This window comes from Pimephales promelas, chromosome 7, assembly GCF_988280905.1.
Source record: "Pimephales promelas chromosome 7, fPimPro1.hap1.1, whole genome shotgun sequence".
Taxonomy (NCBI): domain Eukaryota; kingdom Metazoa; phylum Chordata; class Actinopteri; order Cypriniformes; family Leuciscidae; genus Pimephales; species Pimephales promelas.
Genome location: NC_142775.1, coordinates 29181470 through 29206912, shown reverse-complemented (window position 1 = coordinate 29206912; position 25443 = coordinate 29181470). Strand labels below are relative to the sequence as shown.

Genomic DNA, 25443 nt, shown 5'->3' with positions numbered 1-25443 from the left:
CATTTATGAGTGTCACAATATTTACATAGCTAAATTAACCAACGATCTGGCATGATATTATCATATGATAATTAATATCATTTTTTTTTTTCAAAATCTTTAATTTATTCATAAGCTGAAAACAGCTAAACAAATCTGTACTAAGCATTTTTCTTGTTTTACTATTTTTATTTAAATGGATAGGTCACCCAAAGTTCTGCTGAACACAAGATATTTTGAAGAATTTTCAGGATTTTCATTTTTGGTTGAAACAATGCCAAGTTTGACAACTATAGCATAACGTTTCTTGTTTAAAATGACTTATCACGCATAATGAGAATAGGCTACCTGTAAGAACGCATTACACTTCATCAACTGAATGAAATGTGCCTACACTCTTAAAAATAAAGGTTCTTTATTGGCATATGATTCCATGAGGCATATTTAACATACATGGACATTTACATTGCACTAAAAGGTTATTTATGGAAAATATTATTTATATTTATATTAAATTGTTCTTCACACACACACAAACACACACACACACACGGTTCTTTTAAGAAGTGTTCACTGAAAGGTTCTTCGGGGAGCCCAAAATAGTTCTATGACATCGCTGTAAAAACCTTCTTTTGAATCCTTTATTTTGCACTTTTCTCTCACATTCCTTAGGAAATTGCGCCCCCTGTGTTGATGTAACGCCACAGTTGTCATCAGGAATTCTATTGACTTCTTCCATCACTAGTTAAAAATAACTGTATTAAAATTCTGTTTTGTAATGTGTTGAGTAAATATAAAGTGGTGACATCAGGGTCACTTTATCTACTTCTATTCAAATCGACTAACAACTTGTATATACCTATGCAGTGCAATACTTCCAGTAAATTCAAATTGTTGTATAATAAGTATTAAACATAAAGCATATGCATACTTTTTGCAGACATGGAATTTGTGTGGAGGGAAAAAGCTAAAAGGTGATTAAAATAGTGATCAATTACATTTAAAATATAAACTTATAAGACCCAAAACAAATTGAAACCAGAAACTTAAGTAAAAAGTTCATTTATATGTTTACACGGTTATTATCTATATAACAAGCTTAATAAAGTAAAGCCAAAACAATGGTCAATGTTCATTTCTGATTGTTGATAAAGTAAGTCATGTGTCAGGCTGCCAGCTCAGTTTTGTCATCGTGACGTGGATACTCCTCCACCTCCATTGCCATTAAAAACTCTGAGAGTAAAGACAAATATTAGGACATATGTTAGGAATTGGACAATAGGGGAATAAGATCAGTGTCAATAGACACATTAAGAGGATACACACACACACACACACACACACACTCAGATAGGTTTATTACCTTCAGTGTAGTCCATGTCTGGTCGTGTAGCAACAAACACCCAGGCCAGTCCAACCAGAAGAGCTATGACCAGGTTTACCACGATCCAGGGCTGTAGAATCTGATGCTCTGACCCTGGGGGCCTAAACAACAATCACTGAATGCGATTTAATGAAGTGTGATAAATGAATTCCACTTAAATAATGATGTGGTGATTGTTTCAATATGTTTTAAGGACATTATGTTAAGCGTGACAAACTAACCAGAGTGTTTCATTGGCTGTGGGGTAAAGATGTATACGATCACTGGTCATCTGCTGGCTCAAAGACAAAATGAGAGCAGCAAAATATACTGGGACCAAAAAAGAGACAGGAGGTTACCTTATTAATAGTATAGCCCATTCTTTTTTTAGTTTGAGTTGTTTTATTAAATTAATTAAATAAATAAATTAAATATATTTTATTTTATACCATGGTCTGAATACTCGATTCTGATTGCCTGGAAGGTGTTCGCCGTGCAATAAAGCCGTTTAATGTACAGGTTGTTCCAAGTCAGTTGAATCACCGTTCTATATTAATACGCGTTTCTCTTACGAAAGGTTTTCTCCTATTGCGTGAGATAGCTTACGCTACGGGAAAGATTAATCTTTTCTGAGAAGTTGAAGCCAAAAAATTATCCTAGAATTTGTATCCATTGTCAACGCAGTTCAACTGCAGCAGACCATGAGCGGGCTAGCTAGCAGCTCATTGGTTCGCTCAGGGAGAACTGCTACAGCCTATGGGAGAACTCGGCTGAACTCGCGGCCAATGAGAAGCTGACACGCTCTCATTGCGTCAAAGCCCGCCAAAATAGGTTTGGCTCGAGTGTATATATTTGCGAGCTTTCTCCCCATTTAAATTTCAGAAAGCATAATACCCGCATCCGCTGTCTTGAGAAGAGATGCTGTCGTCGAGAGAAGGCACGTTTAGCGAGCATCTGGAGCTGAGGAAACTGGCCGTCTTCGCCACCTTCAGCCGTCCTGCAAGCTAGCACCATCCGTAAACTGTATCTTTTTTACGCTTATTCGGACGGAGGAAGCGACCTCTGCGAAGACTTACTGTTCGCCCTGCGGGCTCGACTTCAGGCCGTCAAACCTGCTTCCGTGCCGCCTCTCACCTCGCCGCGGAAGAAGAAACGACGCTCCCAGAGGTGGCCGGAGCCCCCTATGGAAGCGTTCATCCCGCCAGAGCCTTTCCGCGAGAGCGAAAGACCCTCTCTCTGTTATGGATTTAATGAGCTCTACGGATCTCGCCCTTCGCGCCACTAAATCGACCGCTCAAGCCCTGGGGAGAATCATGGCCGCCCTTAGCGTGTCTAAGAGACATCTGTGGCTCACGCTCGCCGACATGTGTGATTCTGAGCGCGCCGCTTTCTCCGACCGGCCTCTTCGGATCTGCTGTTACGGGTATCGTTGACTGGTTTTACGAAATTCAGAAAGCCTTCCAGGCCACTAATCTGTTTCTGCCCCGCCGCGCTAGCTCTTCTGCAGGCCGTTCACGCCCGCTGTCAGTCCCCGCTCATCTGGCTACTTTAGCAGTGTTCACCGCTATAAACAAGGCGGTCTTTCTTTCCCCTTGCGCGCGTCTAAACGCCGTTTTCACGGCAACTCAGAGAAACCTCAAAAAGAGCATAAAAGCCTCTTATGTGCCCACAATCCTGTGTTCACCCATATATAAGCACCACATGCCCCGTGTATCTCTCACAGCCCACCCCCATAGAGCGGTCCCTTCCCGCTTGAGTGTGCATGTACGCGTCCCCCCTACCCACTCTGTTACACAGCCCATAAACTCTTCTCTGGGTGTAAGTGCCACAAACATTCTAAGCGCGCTCACACACTGTTCAGCCCGCTATGTGCAGCAATCAAGGCGATATAGCCATCCTGTACAAAAGGGCTAGCTGTTAGAGAAAGTTCCGCCTTCTATGAGCGAGTCGGGGTTTTACAGCCGTTATTTTCTTGTCCCCAAGAAAGACAAATATAAGAAAATGTTAATAAATATTGCAATATATAATATGTATAATTGAAATAGACATTATTTTATAATTTGTACTTAAAATCTACATTATTTAAATATTTAATTTAGAATTAAGCGAGGTTGAAGGTACAAAGTCTGGCTTAGGGACAGGGGGAAAACGGTAAAAAAAATAATAATAATTCATAAAAGGCCTCATAAAGAATGATTGAGCCATGATACATTTTTCATTTTCGTCGTGTCTTGGGTTTGGACCCAATGACTACTCGTCCTCAAACCTAGACATGGCTATGTCCCCAAAGCGATTGGTATCCCGTCCAGAGCTCAGGTTATTTCCCTATCGGCTCTGCCCGCATCCGATAGCGAATGTGACGGCAATCTCCTTTGTCCGGTTCGGGCTCTGAGATTGTACACTACAGGCGCTGCCGCGTCCAGACGCTCTGACCAGCTTTTCGTTTCGTTCAGTGGGCGCACTAAGGGTCTGGCCGCCTCGAAACAAACACTATCCAGATGGATAGTAGACGCTATTGCCTCTGCTTATGCGTTAAAAAACCTCCCATGCCCCCTGGGCATCAGGGCTCATTCCACTAAAGGCATGGCCTCATCGTGGGCATGGTCCAGCGGCATTTCCATTCAGGACATGTGTGGCAGTGGAATGGGCTTCCACTTTCACCTTTGTCAGATTTTACAATCTGAAAGTACCCGGCCGCCCCGCAGGCTAAACTATCACTCTGGTATGCTTCAGCTCTCAGCTGCACTATTTTGGGAGTCACACTCACACAACCGGCATGGCCGCTTGTTCTTCCCTTATGTGCTTTTGTACTACACAATCACCGGCCCGCTCTGCTGGCCTTTATCTTCTCACGTACATACTTACATCCCACTTACAAGGGTCCCCTGGGATCCCTGCCCCCGGGACTCATTTAGTGGATGCTTAGCGTGTGTTCCCGTAGCGTAAGCTAGTTTACGCAATACGAGAGAACCTCTCGTAAGAGAACGAATCGGTTACCTACGTAACCCCGGTTCTCTCAAGATGAGGGAACGACTATTGCGTTCCCGGCCGTGCTTGCGCTTCTAGCGTTCCCGCTGCTAGCGTTCTTGCTTCTTTCATGAAAACCTGTTAGCTCGCAAATTTATACACTCGAGCCACGCCCATTTTGATGGGCTTTGACGCATTGAGAGCGTGTCAGCTTCTCATTGGCCGCGAGTTCAGAATTTCTCCCTGAGCGAACCAATGAGCTGCTAGCTAGCCCGCTCATTTCTTCTGACTGCAGTTGAACTGCGTTGACAATGGATACAAATTATAGGATACTTTTTGGCTTTAACTTCTCAGAAAAGATGAGTCTTTCCCGTAGCGTAAGCTAGTTTACGCATTACTCGTTCCCTCATCTAGAGAGAACCGAGGTTACGTTAGGTAACCGATTCGTTTTCATTGATGCACACACACACACGTCACTCGCACATGGAGAGCGGAGATCGCGCTGCGCACACACATAAACATTCAGGAGCACAGAAACTCGTTATCAACGCTGCCCTGTGATGTTTATTAACAAAATTGCTTCGCTTCTGAATAGCTACATCATATTTTTTTTAGAAACAAAGAGGTAACATCTCTGTTTTTGAAATAGTTAAATTCTGTGTTTCATTGTTAATAGAGAGACACTTCTCAGGTTATCCACTCTCTCCCTCGCTTTATTGACATTTTGGCTTGCACAGTATTGGCCATTACTGTACATAAGCAATGAACAAATTATCAATAAAAAAATCATTAAACAAAAACATAAATGCATTTTTATAAACAAGAAATATAATTAATACAATTAAAATAATAATAAAAAAATCTTTGCACATCTGCACTCTCTCTCTATTTCTCTCTCTCTCTCTCTCTCTCTCTCTCTCTCTCTCTCTCTCTCTCTCTCTCTCTCTCTCTCTCATGCTATAAATCAATAATTTTTTGTAATCTTACACCCTGCTTTATCCCTGTCTGATTTAAAGCTAGCAGAATGCTAGATCGTAACTGAGGAAAATAACTGTAATTTTTACACTTTCAGACAAACATTGTGCCGCAAACAGCTTTAAGTTGTCAATGTTGGCAAATGACCATGGTATAAACGGGATAATCCATGGCTAGCTGTGGATTAACAATTTGAATGCCACCATGTCGTGCATTAAAACTTTGTAATACACAGCTAGCCATGGATTATCCATTTATGTCAGTAAATGTATGGTAACATTTTATAATAAGGTGTCATTTGTTAGAATGAACTCATTTTTTAACTATCATGAACTAACAATAAGCTTTATTGATGTTCACTCACAGAAGGAAGCAAGAGCTGCTGGATCAAGAGTAAGAAATCCTCGAAGAGCCATAGAAGCTTTTGCAAGGTTCACCCTGATGTGAATATGGTACAGACAACTTACTTTCACTACTCAAATGCCATGAGCTACATTCAAACACTCAAAAAACAAAATAAAACAATATATATATATATATATATATATATATACACACACACACACACACACACACACACACACACACACACACACACACACACACACACACACACACACAACAGATAGTTTTGCAATATTCTCTTAGCAGTTGTCTTGTACTGTATGTCAAGGATTCGATCTTAGAACAGGTCTTCTCAAACTGGAATGTGAGTTATAATTAAATAATGAAAATGTAAAATGAAATATTTTTTAAACAAAACTATTAAAATAAAACACTTACTAAAATGTTTACTGCACGTCATGTGACCATTAACCAACATCAGAGAACTTACTCTGATTACTATGGGTGTACTTCAAATAAATAGTTTAGATTTTAAACTTGGCTGACCAAAAAATGTTAGGGAATCACTGGTGGAAGGACAACAGTAGATTGGAATAAATAAATCTGCTCAATGAAATAAAATGTTAAAGGGATACTCCACCATTTTTTTTTTCATATTAAACTATGTTTTGCCTTTTACTAAGACGAGTTGATACACACCTCTCTCATCTCAGTGCATGCACTCAATCGTTCTGGCGCGCGAGACACTTTGATAGCACTTAGCTTAGCCCAATTGATTCATTAGGATCCAATCAGAGAAGTGACCAACATCTCCACATTCTCCTTATTTAAATTCAGTTACACGAGTAGTGTAATTCGACCAGGAATGGTGACACAAAATAAAAAGTTGCACTTTTCTAAGCATGTAAAGTTAATAATAATAATGTATGGCGGAATACCACAGCAAGTGCTTGGGAGCAAGAAAATGGTGGAGTATCCCTTTAAATTGAAGTTTAAGGTTATGTATTGTACGTACTGCTGTCAGTTACATTCACACTTCTCTTACTACAGGTCCACACACACCTGTCGAAGGCAGACACGGTGCTGATGGCCAGCAGGAGGTAGAGCAGAGACTGTGCTGGGTAAGCCAGACTGTGGTACTGCTGGAGCAGGTTGGGTAGTGTGGTCATCTGCTCTCCAGCTAACACATACACAACAATGATGTTCCACACCGCATATCCAGACAGAAATCCATGAGAGAAGAGTCCAATGATCCTACAAGAACCACAGAAAAAACAGTTGAGCTCCTATTTGGAATGAACCACACATTTGCACATTACATGTCATTAAAGATGCCCTATTATGCCTTTTTACAAAGTCTTGATTTTGTTTTCAGGGTCTACATGAATAGGTTTTCATGCTTTAATGTTCAAACACATTATTTTTCACATATTTTACAATGTTGCAGAACCTCTGGTCAAGTCTGTTGTGATTGGTCAACCAACCTCTTTGAGTGTGTTTCAGAAATGTCATGACCCTTACAATAACCGTGAGTTTCAACACACTACTAACACAACTTTGTGTGTATGCCTTGGGCAGAGGAATTTTTAAAATGAGGAATACTCTGATGTGTCCATTACAGGTACAAAACTCAAGACTACAATGGAGGCATTTCAGGGAGTTCAGAAACAGTGAGAGAATAACTCCCTTTGGAGGGAGTCTTTGTGTTTTGTAACTTTGCAGACTTATTTCATCCTCAAACAACATTAAGCTCCACAAAATGAAGAGGCATGGTCATGATGAGTACTGGACAAACTAACTTTAACTCAAATTGAAACTAAAAAGTTAAATGATAAAAGTTTCCTGTTTGGAAACTGAATCACATTTGGTTGAATTAGCATTGACAAGAGCTATAAGACCATTTGAGACCATCTCTCAACTAAACTCACCTGAAGCCGGTGTGGACCCTCATGGCAACATCTCGTGTATTCCACATAGGTCTGACCTCCATGTACTCCTCCAGATGATCACCGGATAAATCCAGACGATCAGTCGCCTGGAAGCGGCCTAGGTTGGATGTCATATTTCATTTACATATAATTTAAACATAATACTTTTATATGTGTTTTTTATTGTATTTATCTGCAATTATAAGAATATGAGTCTTTTTTTCTAAAAGTGGAACAACATTGAACTCTTCTTCCTGCAAAAAAGTTTCCTGTCTGCAAGTTTTTGAAAGCTATTCCAAGTTACTTTATCTACAGTATTTGTGCAATTCTTGCTACTTTCCTGACCAGTGATTTGTCACTAAAATGGTAAAGATCACAAAAAGACCACTAAATATTTTGCCATTTTTGGCTTGGCCCATTTTTTTTTTTTTTTTGCCCTGGAGTGTACTTCAGATATTTCCCCCATCTCAAAATGAAACTCACGGTTCTTTTCGACAAACACTTTTCCCATTGGATGACTGTGACCGAGAGGGGCTGAGAATAGAGAGCGCTGAGATATGGGTGCATGCACATCAGTGATGATGTCATCTTCCTCCACACCTAGCTCGTTATGAGGCTGGTTTTCCATCGTCTTAGCCTTCCTTAAAAAAGAAGGGAACACTACTCCCACTAGAAAATAATACAATCAAAATTGCTACGAAACTACTGCTTTTAGTTCTATCCCCTTTCTTTTCTATAAGTATTTGCCTCTCACTTTTTTCTCTTGCTTTTTTTGGTGACTTCCTCGCCGTCTGTATGGGGCTCTGGAACATCTCCATTTGGATGGTCTTGCTGCTCACCCTCATGCTCTTTTAAAACAATGGAAACAAGAACAATCCATCGAAAAAAAAGAAAATAACATCCATCCCTTAAATAAAATGTGAATATCATTCAAATTAATTAATTACCCAAAGTATGTTGTGCCTTCTTTTTCTTCTTCTTCTTTATTGGTGGATTGTCTTGAGGCTCAGGGGTCAGAGGCTCTCTGCTTTCAGACTGTCTGCGACTCTCCAGACCCTCCATTTCTATGGCTGCCTCAGGCCCTGCTGTTGCTTATTGGGCATTATACAAATATAAAGGAGACAAATGCTGTAAGGAAACAAAATGACTAATTACTAATTTGGTCTCACTTTATATTAAGTGTCTTTAACCATTATTATATTTACATAAAAATAAAATAATAATTGTTAGGTACAACGTACTTATTGAGTTCATGTTGTATTGCACAACACTTGTGCTGCTATTGAGGTGGTGGATACTAGTAAGGTTTGGTGGTATTGGTAGATTTAAAGGTGCAATGTAAAAAAATACCCAATAAGTGCATTGTATTCAGTACACAGTGGTTAAAGACACTTAATAAATAGATGGGACCACAAAATGTACTAACAACACTAAGCCTAAGGCTAAGGTTTTTGAACTATTACACTCCCAGTCCCTGCCTGCAGAGGTCGATGTTACACATAAATGGACTTTCATTAGAATGTTTTTTGCCCAGCAGTGAAAATAAAAATATACAGTATTTGATACATGATAAGAAATGCCATCTTGTTAAGATCGAAGAAGTAGTTTATAATTACCTTCTGGTTCCTCGACTTCATTGAACTCCTTCTTGATTTTCTTTTTCTTGGCTTTGACACTTGGCATTTTGTCTATATGTAAAGGGCGTAACAGTCTGCTTAGTCTTACAACAATTACACTAGTACAATATACTAATTAGATCAGAAATCTAGGACTCAACTCAAGTACAATCAATACCGTTGACGAGTACAGGCTTTGAAGATTTACAAGGGCTAAGCCAAATAATTAAATTGATTTTATTAAAACTTCCTGTTCGCACCATCAGATGTTCAACAAGGATAACTGACCTCTGGTGTCTTGACGTGAAAGACCCGAAAATCAGGACTGAATGGAAACAAAATGAAGAATATGAGACTCATTTCACTTCTTCCAATTGAAGTCAATATGTGTGCGCATACAGTGAGCATGTTCCTTTAAATTAGCCTCATGCTGGATGTAGCTCTTTACTGAGAGAAGATTATGAGGCCAATTAGGTTAACAACACTGAACTGTTTCTTTCTGCCTGACTTAAGCTCTCACTTTTAACCAGTTAGCAAGTCAATGACTCTAAAGTTCGCTGATAGCACACGTACATCTTGGAGACATTTATTTATTTGGTGTGTGTTTTCATCTGCAAGATGTTTTTTTTTTTTTTTTTTTTTAAAGGTTTTTGCTCATCTGCAATAAGTCTCTAAGACATTTAATGTCAGATGTTAAATAGACATTCATAAAACATATCTTCAAGATGTTTATGATTTAGAATGTATGTAAAACTGACTTTTTAAAGATGTTTACTTTTAGATGTTTGTACCCAGATCCTTTTCACTTGAACAGATACATTGGAAATGTGTGCACAATACAATAGTATGATCCAAATAATAATAACTAATAATACAATCCAATTTCTAATCAAAATAATAAATTTTATAACACACACACACACACACATATATATATATATATATATATATGTGTGTGTGTGTGTGTGTGTGTGTGTGCGTGTGTGTGTCTCATTCATTCCCTCTCTACACAATCATACATACAAACAAACATTTTTATACGGTAGAAACGGTTCTAACCCCTTACACTAACCTACCCATCCCTATAACTTTCTGCAATTTTACATTTTTAAAAAAATAGTATGATGCAACGGAAATTAAAAAAAAAATGGCATCAAAAAATGGCACCACAAGGACAAGGATTTCAGATATTGTCATCCTTTTAGGGACATTTTGCCCCCATATAATGTAGAGTTTACCAGGCCACACACACACACAGGCTATAAATCTTGTCTTGAGCAATGTCTAATTATACCACATTATAAGCAGGTCACATGGTCACACAATGTAAACACACCAGTATGTAAACACATCAGCCACATATTAAATACACAAGAGCCCAGTTAACAAATTACCAAGATTTGTTAAAGAATAGGAAGTGTTAAATGGGACTAGTTCTATACGTCCATTAAGTGTAAAAGTAAACAGACCGTTCAACTAATTCTGACAGATTTATATTTAGCCTACTATAAAACCGTATACAAATTAGTTTACAAATAAATCGAGAGACGAATTTTACACACATTAGTTTAGTATAAGGCTCACCACGGAGCACAGTAGCCTTGTCATAATGACTGATAGGATCTGCTATAATCGTCGGTGGCGTAACTTACAGTTTGTTTTCTTCCCATTCTTCTCTGGCTGCAGTCGTGGTGTAGGAGTTGTTGGTGTGAGAGGAGAAGAGTCTTGTCGTCAGGCTGTCTAATCCTGAGCTTAATCCTCACAGACGCGTATCGGTCAAGAAGGGAATTAGTGTGGGCCCCCCCCACAGTACCGGTAAGTAACTAATGTTACATCATCATACACATTTATCCAGCATGTTCAATTAATTAATTAATTAATTAATTAATTAACACAAAACGTTAGTAGGCTACATAAACAAAGTGTTCGAAACAAATAAGTAGGCTACACCCTCAGTGTTCATTTTTAAAATGGATTTATTTTTTAAAAGAGATCCTTTTTTTTTCAATATATAAAACTCTTAAGATGACTTGCCAACAAAATAGGTAGGCTATAGCCAAATAATAATATGATAAGAGATGCTTAATGAATGACAGAAAGAGGAGATTCATAAATATCTCTAAAGCGAGTTAAAATGTCTTTGGTTAAAATGTCTTTGGTATATTCTTTAAAAAATCAACAACAAAAAAATATTTTCCTCCATCCACTAGGCTAGTTTTAAACATTACATTTATTGAAAACCAAGGCTTCTGTTTATAAGTAAAGACATAATCTACCACACCACAAAATGTTTATTGGAAAAGGCTAAACGATTAACTTAAGACAAAAATAAAGTTGGAGAAACAACCGCATGTGACTGTTCTTGTTGGACAAAAAAATTGTTGCATTTACGTTTCTTCATGTAGCTAACACTTTTTAAAAGTTCTTTTTACGCCAGTGTAAACAGTTTAAATCACTAGAAAAAACTATAGATTTCAAGATAGAAACAATTTAGATCTAGTGAAACCATAGATTTTACTCAAGGACTAAACTACTCACAAAGGCATTTGCTTTTTTAAAATTCAGTTCTTTTACATTCGTTTTAACGATAAAAAATTCCCTGCTTTGTTCCAATGTGTGTCATGGATGAGCAGGAACAAACCAGCTGGCAGGAACCCACTGTGGTTCTTCTTGAGCATGTTGTATAGCTGTGAACAGATCCATGCATGAATCTTGCAGATCGTCGTTCACAATCACGCAGTCAAAGAACTGACGGTACTTGCCCTCCATGGCCCTGCTTGCTTCCTCGATCTCCTCAAAGTCTTTATCCTGAGAAAACCAAGAGGAAAATGTTCCATTACAATCAAAATGCATGAAAAAACTAATTTCCTTCTGTACATAGAAGCTTATCAATCTATTATCAGATTCAGAAAGAAATGTATGAAATGCATATCTTACATGAAAGTATCTCTTAATGTAGCTGTTGGCAATAAAATGTGGGTCTTTTCTTGTTTGCCTCATGCATTCAGGGGACGGAGGCCGCACAAATATGATGTAGGGCTTCAGCTGCTTGGTTCTGACTGAATTAATGCACTGGAATAAACCGAGACATGCATGTGCATTACTGTTTGCAACCTTACTAATGAGAAAACCATAAGTTTGGTTTCGATAAATAAATGACTTACATTAGGTTTAAGGTCAATAACACATATTTTCCCATTGTCCAAAACATCTTTGACTGAATCTAAGCTGGTGCCGTACATGCGACCATTATCCTCTCCATACTCGAGGAATCTTGACATTGTTAAAAAAAAACACACAAAAAAAAACACAAACACATATTTAAAAAAAAGTTAAATCACAAGACCAGATCATCAATTACATGTGTTTTTAGAGTATTTAAAACATAAAAGATAAGATTACTTGTGATTAACCACCATGTGTGCAAAGATTTCCTTAGACACAAAATGATATTCACGGCCATTCTTCTCACCCATATTTTGGGGACGTGTTGTGTCTGGAGAAAAACAATAGACATGTTGTAATTATTTTGTTAAATTAGGTTTTGTAAGGTGCTGTAAGCAATTTCAGATGATCAAGTGGCGTCTCTCCAAAACCCAGTCCTCCAAACTATGGCTGAATCCGAAATCGCTCTCCTATACCCTCAAAAAAGGCATTATTTGAGGGGACAGCCATTTGTAGTGGAGTCCGAAATCATAGTGGACATTACTGAGTGCACTAATTTAATACCACGTTGCACTGCAATAATGAGAGTACAACCGATGTACACGCAACGAATTTGCTCACTTCTTTCCATTTACTCCTTCAAGTGAGCAGTATTAGTGGACTAACGAAGTGAGCGATTTCGGATTCAGCCTATATGTTTGGGTTAGCGTACTGCTCTTTGTATTTCTGCAGTATATAATATGTTTACTGTGTATACACAGTATGCAAACTTTCTATATGCTTGGAACACCCAGATGAGCTACTATTTTCACCAAAATGAGATTTGGTATACGACATGAAATGCTGTGTTGATGAAATGAACTTAACTTTTACAGTTTCTACTATTACATCTGCCGAGACTAATTACCAAAAGTGTTGATTACAACATTATATTTTAGATCTGTTCCCAATGCATAATAAGTTTCAGCACTGAGCATTGTAACCTATCCATCAAGTCTGTTGAGCACAAGAATGCAATGATCTCACCAATGCAACTCAATTTCATCATATTCAGTAGAGTGCAACACAGTGTAAATAAGAGATCCATTGTGCAGCGTAGACAGCTTCATTGATTGATCCAGGATTTTTAAGTCGATTCATGACCCCTTTAAAAATAATGGCAGCCACAGTTTTTATTTTGACATCTCAGTGATATTTGAGGGTAGTATGGACATTTTTTGCGTGATACTCCCAAAAACTTGCTTATAACAATTTTAAGTCATAGATTAAAGGGACTAAAGAGGCCACATACGAGATATTGGTCCCTGGTACGTATTAGGGTTGATTTTGATTAGCCTCCTGCGTAATTCATTTACACCAACTCCCGATGGACCTGTGGAAAACATGGAAAAGCATTCAGGCACATGTATAAAACTCCAGTCATCGAGGGCCACTGTCCTGCAGAGTTTAGCTCCAACGTGCTCCAAAACCCCATCTTTCTAGTAATCCTGAAGACCTTTATTAGCTGGATCAGGTGCATTTAATTAGGGTTGAAGCTAAACTCTGCAGGGCCGTGGCACTCCAGGAACTGAGTTTGACAACCCTGCATTAAGGCATCAATGGGTTAAACTCAGATCAATCAATCCCAAATGATATTTATTGTCAGTTAATCTATAGGTATGACTGTTAAGACATGTATAACTTAGGGGACCCTACCAATGAGCACGATGAGACGAGGGGGATCGTCTATGTGGCGCTGGTAGTGGACCACCTCTTCATAGAGGTTGGCTGAAGTGTTATGGCAGATGCCGACTCCGCAGGAATAACACGACGGCTTTTGTCTAAGGTACGATTTCCTCCTCCACACACGCAGACTGTGCCGGAACCCCGCTGTTTCAAACAATTGTCTTTTCATATATGTGTATGGGTTTATATGATCCAAAATGGAAATTTACCATGTACATTCATTTAGATTTCATACCTATGTATAAGCCCTGCATGTGTTCGCCATTCTCACCCTCCTCTGAAACTAGACAAAACATACAGTTGATCAATGAAAAGACAAAAGAGAAGGACTACATGTCAACATAAGGTGATTTCATCATAAGCACATTTCATTATTTGTCAGTTTTATCAACTACTGACAATGTCAGTAAATGTATTATGCATATTAAATAGATGGGTAAATTTCATGGTAGACACAACCCCCTTAAAAAGGTAACACTCCACTTCATTCTAGACATTCTGCTAACTATAAGTAACTTTGGAACTACATATCATTAGAGTATTAGTATACTGTCTGCTAAATGTCTGCTAACACTTTATCGTGATGGTACCCCAACAGACATTCCACTGACTATAAGTAAATTTGCAACTACATGTCAACTTAACAACAGTCTACTAAAACTCAAATGAGAGTTAGTTGGCATATACACTCACCGGCCACTTTATTAGGTACACCTGTCCAACTGCGCGTTAACACTTAATTTCTAAGCAGCCAATCACATGGCGGCAACTCAGTGCATTTAGACATGTAGACATGGTCAAGACAATCTCCTGCAGTTCAAACCGAGCATCAGTATGGGGAAGAAAGGTGATTTGAGTGACTTTGAACGTGGCATGATTGTTGGTGCCAGAAGGGCTGGTCTGAGTATTTCAGAAACTGCTAATCTACTGGGATTTTCACGCACAACCATCTCTAGGGTTTACAGAGAATGGTCCGAAAAAGAAAAAACATCCAGTGAGCGGCAGTTCTGTGGGCGGAAATGCCTTGTTGATGCCAGAGGTCAGAGGAGAATGGCCAGACTGGTACGAGCTGATAGAAGGGCAACAGTGACTCAAATAACCACCCGTTACAACCAAGGTGGGCAGAAGAGCATCTCTGAACGCACAGTACGTCGAACTTTGAGGCAGATGGGCTACAGCAGCAGAAGACCACACCGGGTGCCACTCCTTTCAGCTAAGAACAGGAAACTGAGGCTACAATTTGCACAAGCTTATCGAAATTGGACAATAGAAGATTGGAAAAACGTTGCCTGGTCTGATGAGTCTCGATTTCTGCTGCGACATTCGGATGGTAGGGTCAGAATTTGGCGTCTACAACATGAAAGCATGGATCCATCCTGCCTTGTATCAACGGTTCAGGCTGGTGGTGGTGGTGTCATGGTGTGGGGAATATTTTCTTGGCACTCTTTGGGCCCCTTGGTACCAATTGAGCATCATTGCAACGCCACAGCCTACCTGAGTATTGTTGCTGACCATGTCCATCCCTTTATGACCACAATGTACCCAACTTCTGATGGCTACTTTCAGCAGGATAATGCGCCATGTCATAAAGCTGGAATCATCTCAGACTGGTTTCTTGAACATGACAATGAGTTCGCTGTACTCAAATGGCCTCCACAGTCACCAGATCTCAATCCAATAGAGCATCTTTGGGATGTGGTGGAACGGGAGATTCGCATCATGGATGTGCAGCCGACAAATCTGCGGCAACTGTGTGATGCCATCATGTCAATATGGACCAAACTCCCTGAGGAATGCTTCAAGCACCTTGTTGAATCTATGCCACGAAGAATTGAGGCAGTTCTGAAGGCAAAAGGGGGTCCAACCCGTTACTAGCATGGGGTACCTAATAAAGTGGCCGGTGAGTGTAGTTGCAAATTAATGAGAGTAAGTTGACATGCTTAGACGTTTGATGCATAAGGCACACAAAATGGGAAACACTTCAGGAGTTTCAAAGTCGTCATCTGATTGGTTGAGTTCTACAGGAGTTCCAGGATACTCGTATCACATTCTTGTGATGTCAAACCCCCTCATGGAAGATGGAGTGTTTACAACTGTGACAAGGAACGCTCATCGGAATCAGCTAAATGCTGAATTTTCACAAGTAAAAATTCGCAGCATCATTGTTATTGTAAACTTGCACATCTTTCTTGTATGAATCATTTATAAGATGCATGCAAGTCTGTTACCGTAGGCACTTTACATTTTCATGTCACTAAACATGATGTGGAACAAAACAAACTGTGATTGATTGCTTTACATGTCGGTCAGACGTCCTCTTGGCCGGTCCTTGGCCAATGAAAGCTGAGAAGTCCAGACCTTCTGCCATCAGTCTGAAGGTCTGACTACGCAAGACTAGTTGACATCTATTTGCAAAGTTACTTATAGTAGAATGTCTAAAGTGGACCATCAAAACAATAAGTAGCTATGAGGAAAATGCTCTTTCCTCAGAAAAGACTTACCTACCGAACTCAAAATCTTCATCTGAAAAGACAAATAAATTCAATGAAAAATTGTCCTAAAATGGTTCATACAGCCCATAATATTTACTATAAAAAACTTAATATAAATTATATTTATTAAAAAAATCTAACTTTATTTCTTCCGATTCCAATTTTGCGTTAAAATAGCAATTCTTAGTTGTTTTCTCAGAATTGCAAGTTTACAATTCAGAGTTTTGTGCTCAGAATACTGAAATGTAAACTATTTTTTATACAAAGGCAGAAACGGGCTTTCATATATTTCCACACAGCATAATAAATTAAATAAATGAAGACATGGATAGGGTGGGATAATCACCTGTTTCAGTGTATTTGATCTCATCGGTTACCTCTTCTCCTTAAAAACAAAGAGAGTTACTCTCAACACACTCACCCAGCACTACACAGTTAATACAAATGTTTACATGTGGTTAACCAATATCATCAACCTAAAATCACAACTGGCCCTATAGGGGTTAGGAAAATTAAACTAAAAGATCTGGTTTTCCGCCACAATAATTTATTAAAGTTCGTCCTACGTGGCAGGTGGTATGCCAACATTACCCTGCATACTATAGCGATACACCCCAGAAACTTGCTGTCACGGATGAGCTAGCTAGACACGCACATACAATTTGTCCTCTTTTGAACTATGAAATGTCTCCCATTATGTTGTGTGGATTGAAATATTTTATGAACAATAATTCAAATATAAAATTTGTGAAGATTGTCCACCAGGTTTCATTGTCCAAACCCTGTACTTCATGCACATCCATTTGGCACAATCCAATCAATTTCCTAACAGATAGAAACAAATCACACCCTTGATTTTTTTCTAGGTGGATATTCTGTTTCATGCAAAAATCCATCACACATAGAACATTGAACAATTATGATTATGCAAAGTGTGTACTCAATACTGTGTACTCAGTGAAGATTATATAGTTATAGCAATATCAGTGACATATACACCATATTTCAAAGAGCTTAAAATATATTAAATATTGAACACATGGTATAAACTCTGACTATAAATTAAAACGCACTATACACAGCTAACACAAAAAAAACAAAGGGAAAGACAGAAAAAGATACATACCAACATCACTCGGGCTCACTTTAGATGTCAAAGAAAAGAAAAAAACAAAGAATTAGACTTAATAAAGAAAGATTGTGTATCAATAATGGTGAGTAATCATATGAAAAGACCACTTTTAGTGCATTGTACCATTCTTTAATGATATATTTTTTCCCTCTGGGGTCAACTTGTATATGTAAACATTACTTTTTTCATGTATGATGACTCTCTCTGATAATATAAAAAGGCTGTTTTTGCTACTGTACATTCAAAACAGTAGCATTCCCCTGAAGGATATGCAGAAGAATCCTAACATCTGGTGTTTAGAAATAATAGCATCTAATACTTCTTAATTCTTCTTAATTGTTGAGCGTAAGGAGGACAGGACTAGTCAATCGTCAAGGATCATGCCAAGAAAAGCTCACTTTCAAGCTCCTTTACACTAATTAGATCAGGGTGAAGAGAGGGCAGGGATAAGAGGCTTATGATGCCAACCAACATCTTAAAGAGAGCAAAGAAGTTCATACATCTGTGTGTGTGTGTCTGTATGTGTTATTAACTTACAGGGTCTGATGCAGGTGTGAGCTTGATAAGGTTGAGACCACCACAACTCTCTTTGCTTACTGCAAAAAAAAAAAGGAAATACAATTTTTATCTTGCTTGAAAAAAAATGTATCAATGACATTATTTTGAAAGAAATTTTGCAAAATTCCAAACTGACGATCTGAACTGGTTAGTGGAGGGGATGAGGCCACAACATAATGAGGCACTGTGGAGTTTCCTGGCCTGCCACCATCGGCTGTCCCTCTGGTCTACAATCTCCAGCAAGTCTCCTTTACTGAAGGCCATTCCTGCATCTGGGCAGGGGATCGTAGGGTCCTGCAGAGGACTGTAATCCACCATGGCTCTCAAATATAGCTAATGGGAGACAGAAACAACCACTTCAAAACCTTTTTAATAAGCTATATTTTAAACACAGAAAGGGAACTCACTATACTGTATATATTGAGTATTTATTAAATGCATTACAATGCCAGTCAAAAGTTTGGAATAATTTAGATTTTTTTTTTTTTTTTTTTTTTTTACTCACATTAAATGTTATTTCTGTGATGGTTCTTTAAGATATCATTATGATATGTTTATTTGCTACATTTTTTTCAGGAATAAAAAGTTAAATGACGAACATGTATTTGAAACATGTTTTTGTAACATGTTTTTGCTGTCTCTTTGATTAATTTAATGGATCATTGCTGAATAAAAGCATTAATTATTATTTATTTTTATATATTTAAAATAGATTAAAATAGGAAACAGTCATTTTAAATTGTAATATTTCTTTGTCTTTACTGTATATTTGATCTAATAAATGTATCCTTGGTGTACAACTTCTTTCAAAAACATTAAAAAACCATAATAATTCCAAAGCGTTTGACTAGTGGTGTATTTAATTTGATGTTTGTTTAATATTAAAAAAATATTTATTAAATATAATACTAACATTGTGGGGAGTTAATTTATGCAAATATTTACAGTGCACTTACTGTTGCTTGGCGGTTGATGGGTTGTGGTGAATTAGGGATCACTTTAAAAATAATATTTCCCTGAGATCTCACCTGTGAAAGAGTGGGAAACTGCATGAATGGATGCAATCATTATAAGAGAAAGGTTTGAAAGTCTTAGATATTCTGGAATGGAGGGAGAGTGGGGAAGGATATAAGAAACACAAAAGAAGATTTAAGCTTACTAGAATCTGAATGACGTGCTCGGGCTGCAGTCTTTGCACTTTCTGTCCATTCACTTCCACCAGCTTGTCACCAGGATGAAGAAGTCCTAAAAGACAAGGAGCACACACACACACACACACACAAAAGAGACTATTATTAGAGTCTACTATTAGAGTAATATTAGAGTCTAATACTTTCATATAACATCAAAATGATACGTTTGTTTTAAAGGATTAGTTCACTTCAAAATTAAAATTCTGTCATCATTTACTCGGTCATCATTACCTCAAGTTGTTTCAAACCTGAATGAATTTCTTTCTTCTAATGAACACAAAAGAAGGAAGTCAATGGGGTCCATCAACTGTCTGGTTACAGACATTCTTCAAAATATCTTCTTTTGTGTTCAGCAGAAGAAAGGAATTCATACAGGTTTGAAACAACATGAGGCTGAGTAAATGATGACAGAATTTTCATTTAGAAGTGAATATAGTCCAGAAATACACACTTCACCTTCTCTATTTTTTTTTTTAAATATAATCTTTTTGTGAACAATTCATCCATGCTGTTGTTTCCATACGTTTAAATAATTTTTTTTTTCTTAAATAATCCTCATAGTTCCTAATCAACTTGATCGTTCGGTAAAACAAAAGGAAAAACTTTGCTGGACTTCTCCAATCATTTAGAGATGGTCCTCACTGCAGAACACGAAATCCAGGGGGAGGAGTTGGATCCATATACCTACATCCTGTTGGTTACATATACCTAAACCTACCCATCTCTGCCCACTGATCCCTAACCCCACACCTAATCCTACCCATCTCCACCCCCTGATCCCTAACCCCACCCCTAATCCTACCCATCTCCACCCCCTGATCCCTAACCCCACCCCAAATCCTAACGATCTCCACCCCCTGATCCCTAACCCCACCCATAATCTTACCCATCTCCACCCCCTGATCCCAAACCCCACCCCTAATCCTACCCATCTCCACTCCGCTCCATGGATCTTGTGCAATGAGGTGCTACTAATCATTTAGTCAACTTAAACTCCGCCCGTTTCTTACAATCGACCGCAAGATGGCATTCAGATCTGCATCCATCCAATCAACAACCAATGGGTAGAGACAAGTCCTCATCATACATTTGTTTTCTTTTTTGATAATTCATTTCACTCAGATGTATGCCTCAAAAAGGAAGAAATGATATGACTTGAACCAACGTAACTCTTGCTAAGTATAAACTCAAAGAACAAAAACTGTATGACTACCAACACTTACCACTGCGATCTGCCAGTCCTCCATGTATCACCCTTGCAATAAAGATGTTCCCTGTTTTCTCATCCTTCCTAATAGTTGCCCCCTAAAAATGGGAAAACAGACAAGAATGGTCAACCAGTTTGTCCTCAATGACTGCATGTGTCATGTGGTGATTCACACAGAGGATCTTACAGCTGCACGTGAGTGGAGGAAGGCTGTGGGTGCAATGGAGGTCAGGTTATGAGGAAATATTAGGAGTCAACTCAAACAGAAACATGCCTGACTTGATCTAAACTAAAAGTTTGATAGAAGTCAAAGAGGAACTTAAGAGTTTCAGAAGTTTAGGGAAAGACACATAGGACTGATAAAAAAAGCTTCAGATGAAGAATTAAGTGTTTACTTTAAAAGGCAAGGGATCTTCTTGAACAATGTTAACAAACACATATGAATGAATCGTTCCATGGGTCTTGAGTGAAGATTGGATGAACAAGAATAAGATCAATGAATTGCCTGTTTGTTGTGTAGTTCCACTGTAATGAACCATTTCATCGCCCCATTCAGTAAAATCAAAACCAGCAAATTCAGCAAAGAGCAATGTTAGTAGAGAGAAGTGGGAAAGAAGTCACTCTTATTTCCTCATCTTTGACTTTTTCTTCTTGCTAGAGAGGCAAAGGATTTTTTCACAGTCATCATTTGGACTGGAAGCCGTCAAAACATTTGATAGGGAAGTCTGTTCAATTTTACTTCCTGGTGTTACAGACCTATTTCTGGTCTGGTTTGATGAAGGCTTGCATGATGAGTTGCACTGTGGTGCTACATGAGGAACATCCATGCTACAGATGGGAGAATAGGAGGAAAACGACGATGCGGTTGAGGATGAAGACGACGAGAAGGAGCATGATACACGAGGAGTGTTGCTGAAAGATTTCTTGGCTGGCAATATCGGCTGGCAGGGCGAGTAGGGGCAGGCTGTTTTTAAAACATGTTGGGGTCTGAAAGCATGTGCCACTTCTGGAGACTTGCTGGTGATAATAAGTCCCTGCAATTTGTCCACCACTTCCACCAACAGACTCAACGCCTGGGCGTTTTCCTCCACGCTGTCCGTCATTTTCTCTGTTACTGCCACCATCTTCTGCCTAAGATCTCGAGCGTCACTGGTACTAGGGTCTATACTGCTGGCAACAGTATGGACGGTGGACCTCAGCTCATCCAGGCTGTGTTGCTTCGTGAACACCGGAGCTGGATGAGAAGAGCGGGTGGCATCTATGGAGTACTGGCGTTGAAGCAGAGGGCTGGACGGGGCTGTCTGGGAATGGAGGCCACATCCAGATGCGCCATATGTGCGCGGGTACACTAGAGATGAAGCGGTGCAAACTGTGCATGTATGGTGTTGATCTTCAACTAGTCCATCTGTACAGTTCTCTTCAAGTTATGAAGGACAAAACAGGATAGATTAATTTGGTTTCAGAATTAAAGAGAGTAACAACACAGTGTTTGGCCTCGTCAGGCCATCAGTACATGATGAGCCTTACCCTTAATCACAGAGTCATAAACGGCTGGAGCAGACAGGTTCAGACCTCCTCCCGAAAGATGGGCAGTTTGGCAGCACAGGTTGCAGCTCTCGGTGGACTGATACCTGGGCAGTAAGTTTGGCTGTCCTGGGGGTATGGAGGACAGCAGACCTGTGGACGACGACAGGCCACCTGTAGACCCCAGGAGACTCTGTTCTCCTGAGCTGAAACGCCTCGCTAAAGCCAGTTTCTCCACTGTTAGTCGCCTAAGGCTGTTCCAGTAACTGGGTTTCCTCTCTCTGACACTCTTATAAGTGAGAGAACAGTATGGAAGTGTTAACCGACAAACATTAAACCAAGAAAAGCTTGGGGATTTTACAATATAGGTCAAATAAAAGTTGAGTAAAACCACAATAAGGTGTGAACTGAAGCCACAAATTTTGTTACAATTACAAAATTATCTGTATCTTAATTTAGATGGAACCAATAAAAGGCTTTATTTTGCAATAACAACCACCTGGATGTATTATCATATCACGTAAAACCAGTTGTCACTGGTGACTGTCGTTTGAACCTTTCTGGATCCGCCATCAAATGAATATGTTTAATTATATCAAGTGCAGTGAGAAAAGGCTATAAATCTCCACCTCCAACATCCTCACACTCAATATAGCCGACTAGCCGAGACTCTTTCTTTATGTGTACAGATGTGACGTAATGATGCAAAGACATGCGCGAATTTACTGCGGAAATCCACCAGTACCACTGGTGGAAAAAAAAAAAAAAACATTATTACAAGCTTACTGTTTTGAATCGAGCTGTGGCAAGCAGATTTAAACACTGGCTGGTTACGAACTTGCTCAAAAATGTATTTGGGATCATTTTTAACCCAAAAAAGTTACGGACTGGGGCTTTAAGTAAAGAAAAGCAGTTCCTAGAAAGCAGATTTGAGCCTAGGGGATCAAACAAATATAAACAAGATAACCATGGGATAATGAACAGTCATACTAGTACTTATTAAATTGCTTTTCACCAAATAAATAATTACATGGTCATAGAATATTGACTTGAGTTGAAATACCTTAAAATATCGGATTATCATCTAAAAATCCATTACAGTACTAAACAATAATTCTGGCAACAGGATGGACATTACAACAATTTTACAGTACTATTAAAGGAATACTTCACTTTTTTTGGAAATAGGCTCATTTTACAACTCCCTCAGTGTTAAACAGTTGAGTTTTACCGTTTTCTAATCAATTCAGCCAATTTTCTGATATTTAGAAGAATATTAGTAACCAGACCGTTTCTGGTCTCATTGACTTCCATAGTAGGAAAAATGTTTACTATGGTATAAGAATGAAAACAGTGAAGTTCAAAATCAAGGGTAGGACTGGTAGGATTTGTATGTGTGAGTTCGATTATTGCGTAATAATACAGAACAACACTACAATACTTAGATAGACTACACCATAAATGAGGCAAAATAGATTTAATGCCACGTACACTTTACATGATACTGCATTATAGTATGACAAGGGACATTTAAGTGGGATTACAGCTAAGCTGTTCGCTAACATCTGAAATTGCATTCTATTTATGATCTGATCCTCACCAAAGGCTGTTTGTTCTTCACAAGGCAAACAATCCTCATGGGCTCCTCATTGTCAGGCATTTTGTCAGGAAGGGGCGGCAACACTGGACCATAGTCCCTCTGAGCCACTGAATCATGGGCAGAGAGCAAAGCCTGGGGAGAAATACATAATAAATGGTCAAAAAGAGTGGCCTAACAATAATAAATGTAATGCAACCTGAATTAGACGCTAACCTGCATATGAGGGTATTTCAGCAAAAGATAAAGTTCCTGTGCCTCAGAGGAGGGAGCAGCCAGTCCTCGCACACTGGCCATAATCTGTGGGACAGGACAATAGAAGATGATAGGATTACTTCACCCGGAAATTAAAATACTTTCATCATTTACTCACCCTCATTTATGGCTTTAGAAGACGTTTAATATACTACAGTGCTCAAATAATCATCTACTCAACCTCACAAATGGCTTTAGAAGTCTTTTAATATACTATAGTGCTCAATCATCATTCACTCATGTATGGTTTTAGAAGACATGTTTACTGTGGCACTCAAATCAATGGTTTCACAGTAAATTACAGAAGGTTTTATATGACATGGAAGGATCATAGTTTTTCAATATCCCTCTAAAGCAGTATAATAAAAGGCTGACACTGACCTCCTGAGATAGTCTTGAGGAGTAAGGCATGTATGGTCTTGGGGCATCTCGACTGTGCAGCACCAGGCACTCATATACCTATGGGAATAAAAACAAATCTTTCACATGCAAAACAGCTGCAAACTCTATAGATACAGCATTTCAGAGTCCAACAATCTGCCTGGTATAATTTCTAATAACTGTTTATTGGGGGAATGTAGTGTAAAGCTGTTTGAAAGAGCATGTTTTACCCTGAGGAGAGAATAGAGCCAGGGAGCACGGAGGAGACTGTACAGAAGATCAGCACCATTAATATCTCTGTCTATGGACAGTCTCACTTCCTCTACCACTTCTGCCAAGATCTGAGCCAGACCTACATCTGAGAAAAAAACAAGACTGAACTAAGAATGAAAAATTTAAATAAAATGTGAAGTGGCTTTCAAAGGTCTGAGATTTTAGGTCTGTAGTATAGTATTTGATTTGCCGCAATAATTTGTGAATGAAAATACACTGTTTTAATCTAGCTGAGAGTGATGTGCCAACCAACCATTTTCATCATGTCCAGGGTGAGTCATTGGCTCCTCCTCCATTGATTCCCGCATGACAAGCTTCTCTGTTCATCAGATCAGTGCAGCCCTATTAAACAAACCAATATCAAGAATACAAAACTATACAGTAATCCGCATTTCTGTATAAGAATGATAAATCATGGATAATGAGTCCAAAACTGGCAGAACCATCACACATAGTTGGCTGCAATGTTTTACAAATCATTAAAACATAGTTACCATATAAACTTTATTCTGGACCTCAAATTGAAGTCATCTAGTAAATTAAGTGTTTACTTAATTCATTTTAAAGAATGACATTTCACATTGATTGTGATCTCTGAACTGGAGTGACTCGGACTACTAAAGCAGGTCAAGAGGCCGCCATATGAAGATTAAAGTATATGCCACACTTACCTTCTTACACTCCTCTCACAGTCTTCCTCCAAATCACACTGTCACTTCCACATCCCACGTTTAGACCAGGAGGCTATGGAGCATCTTGTTAGATGAG

At 38.8% G+C, this 25443-nt stretch overlaps 2 protein-coding genes and 1 long non-coding RNA gene across 5 annotated transcripts; 1 reads left to right on the top strand and 2 right to left on the bottom strand.

The window, feature by feature from the left end:
- Positions 1-371: 371 nt before the first annotated feature.
- On the bottom strand, positions 372-10964 carry tmem237a (transmembrane protein 237a). Of its 3 annotated transcripts, XM_039683459.2 has the most exons (12): positions 10826-10964; positions 9462-9498; positions 9174-9245; positions 8505-8648; positions 8312-8405; positions 8041-8198; positions 7558-7675; positions 6692-6883; positions 5649-5722; positions 1585-1672; positions 1343-1464; positions 372-1212 (listed from the first exon to the last, which is right to left on the bottom strand). In XM_039683459.2, the coding sequence occupies exons 3-12, from the start codon at positions 9238-9240 to the stop codon at positions 1145-1147; spliced, it is 1125 nt and encodes a 374-aa protein (XP_039539393.2). In that variant the 5' UTR covers positions 9241-9245; positions 9462-9498; positions 10826-10964; the 3' UTR covers positions 372-1144. The 3 variants fall into 3 exon arrangements, with proteins under 3 accessions (XP_039539393.2, XP_088989435.1, XP_088989436.1); XM_089133309.1 differs by lacking the exon at positions 10826-10964 and having other exon boundaries at positions 9462-9662; XM_089133310.1 differs by lacking the exon at positions 372-1212 and having other exon boundaries at positions 1373-1672.
- On the top strand, positions 2270-8496 carry LOC148978365 (uncharacterized). Its single transcript, XR_016169311.1, has 3 exons — positions 2270-2765; positions 5651-5736; positions 6680-8496. It is a non-coding gene; the product is annotated as an uncharacterized LOC148978365 (long non-coding RNA).
- A 178-nt stretch (positions 10965-11142) lies between the features above and the next one.
- mpp4a (MAGUK p55 scaffold protein 4a) lies at positions 11143-25020 on the bottom strand. The gene is made up of 20 exons (XM_039683458.2): positions 24929-25020; positions 24633-24760; positions 24403-24480; positions 23983-24066; positions 23770-23901; positions 20662-20743; positions 19405-19490; positions 19202-19273; positions 18382-18578; positions 18225-18283; positions 17682-17699; positions 16902-16940; positions 16569-16586; positions 14299-14346; positions 14034-14207; positions 13630-13710; positions 12576-12669; positions 12338-12446; positions 12111-12245; positions 11143-11981 (listed from the first exon to the last, which is right to left on the bottom strand). The coding sequence occupies exons 1-20, from the start codon at positions 24981-24983 to the stop codon at positions 11793-11795; spliced, it is 1878 nt and encodes a 625-aa protein (XP_039539392.2). The 5' UTR covers positions 24984-25020; the 3' UTR covers positions 11143-11792.
- Between the last annotated feature and the right edge of the window lie 423 nt (positions 25021-25443).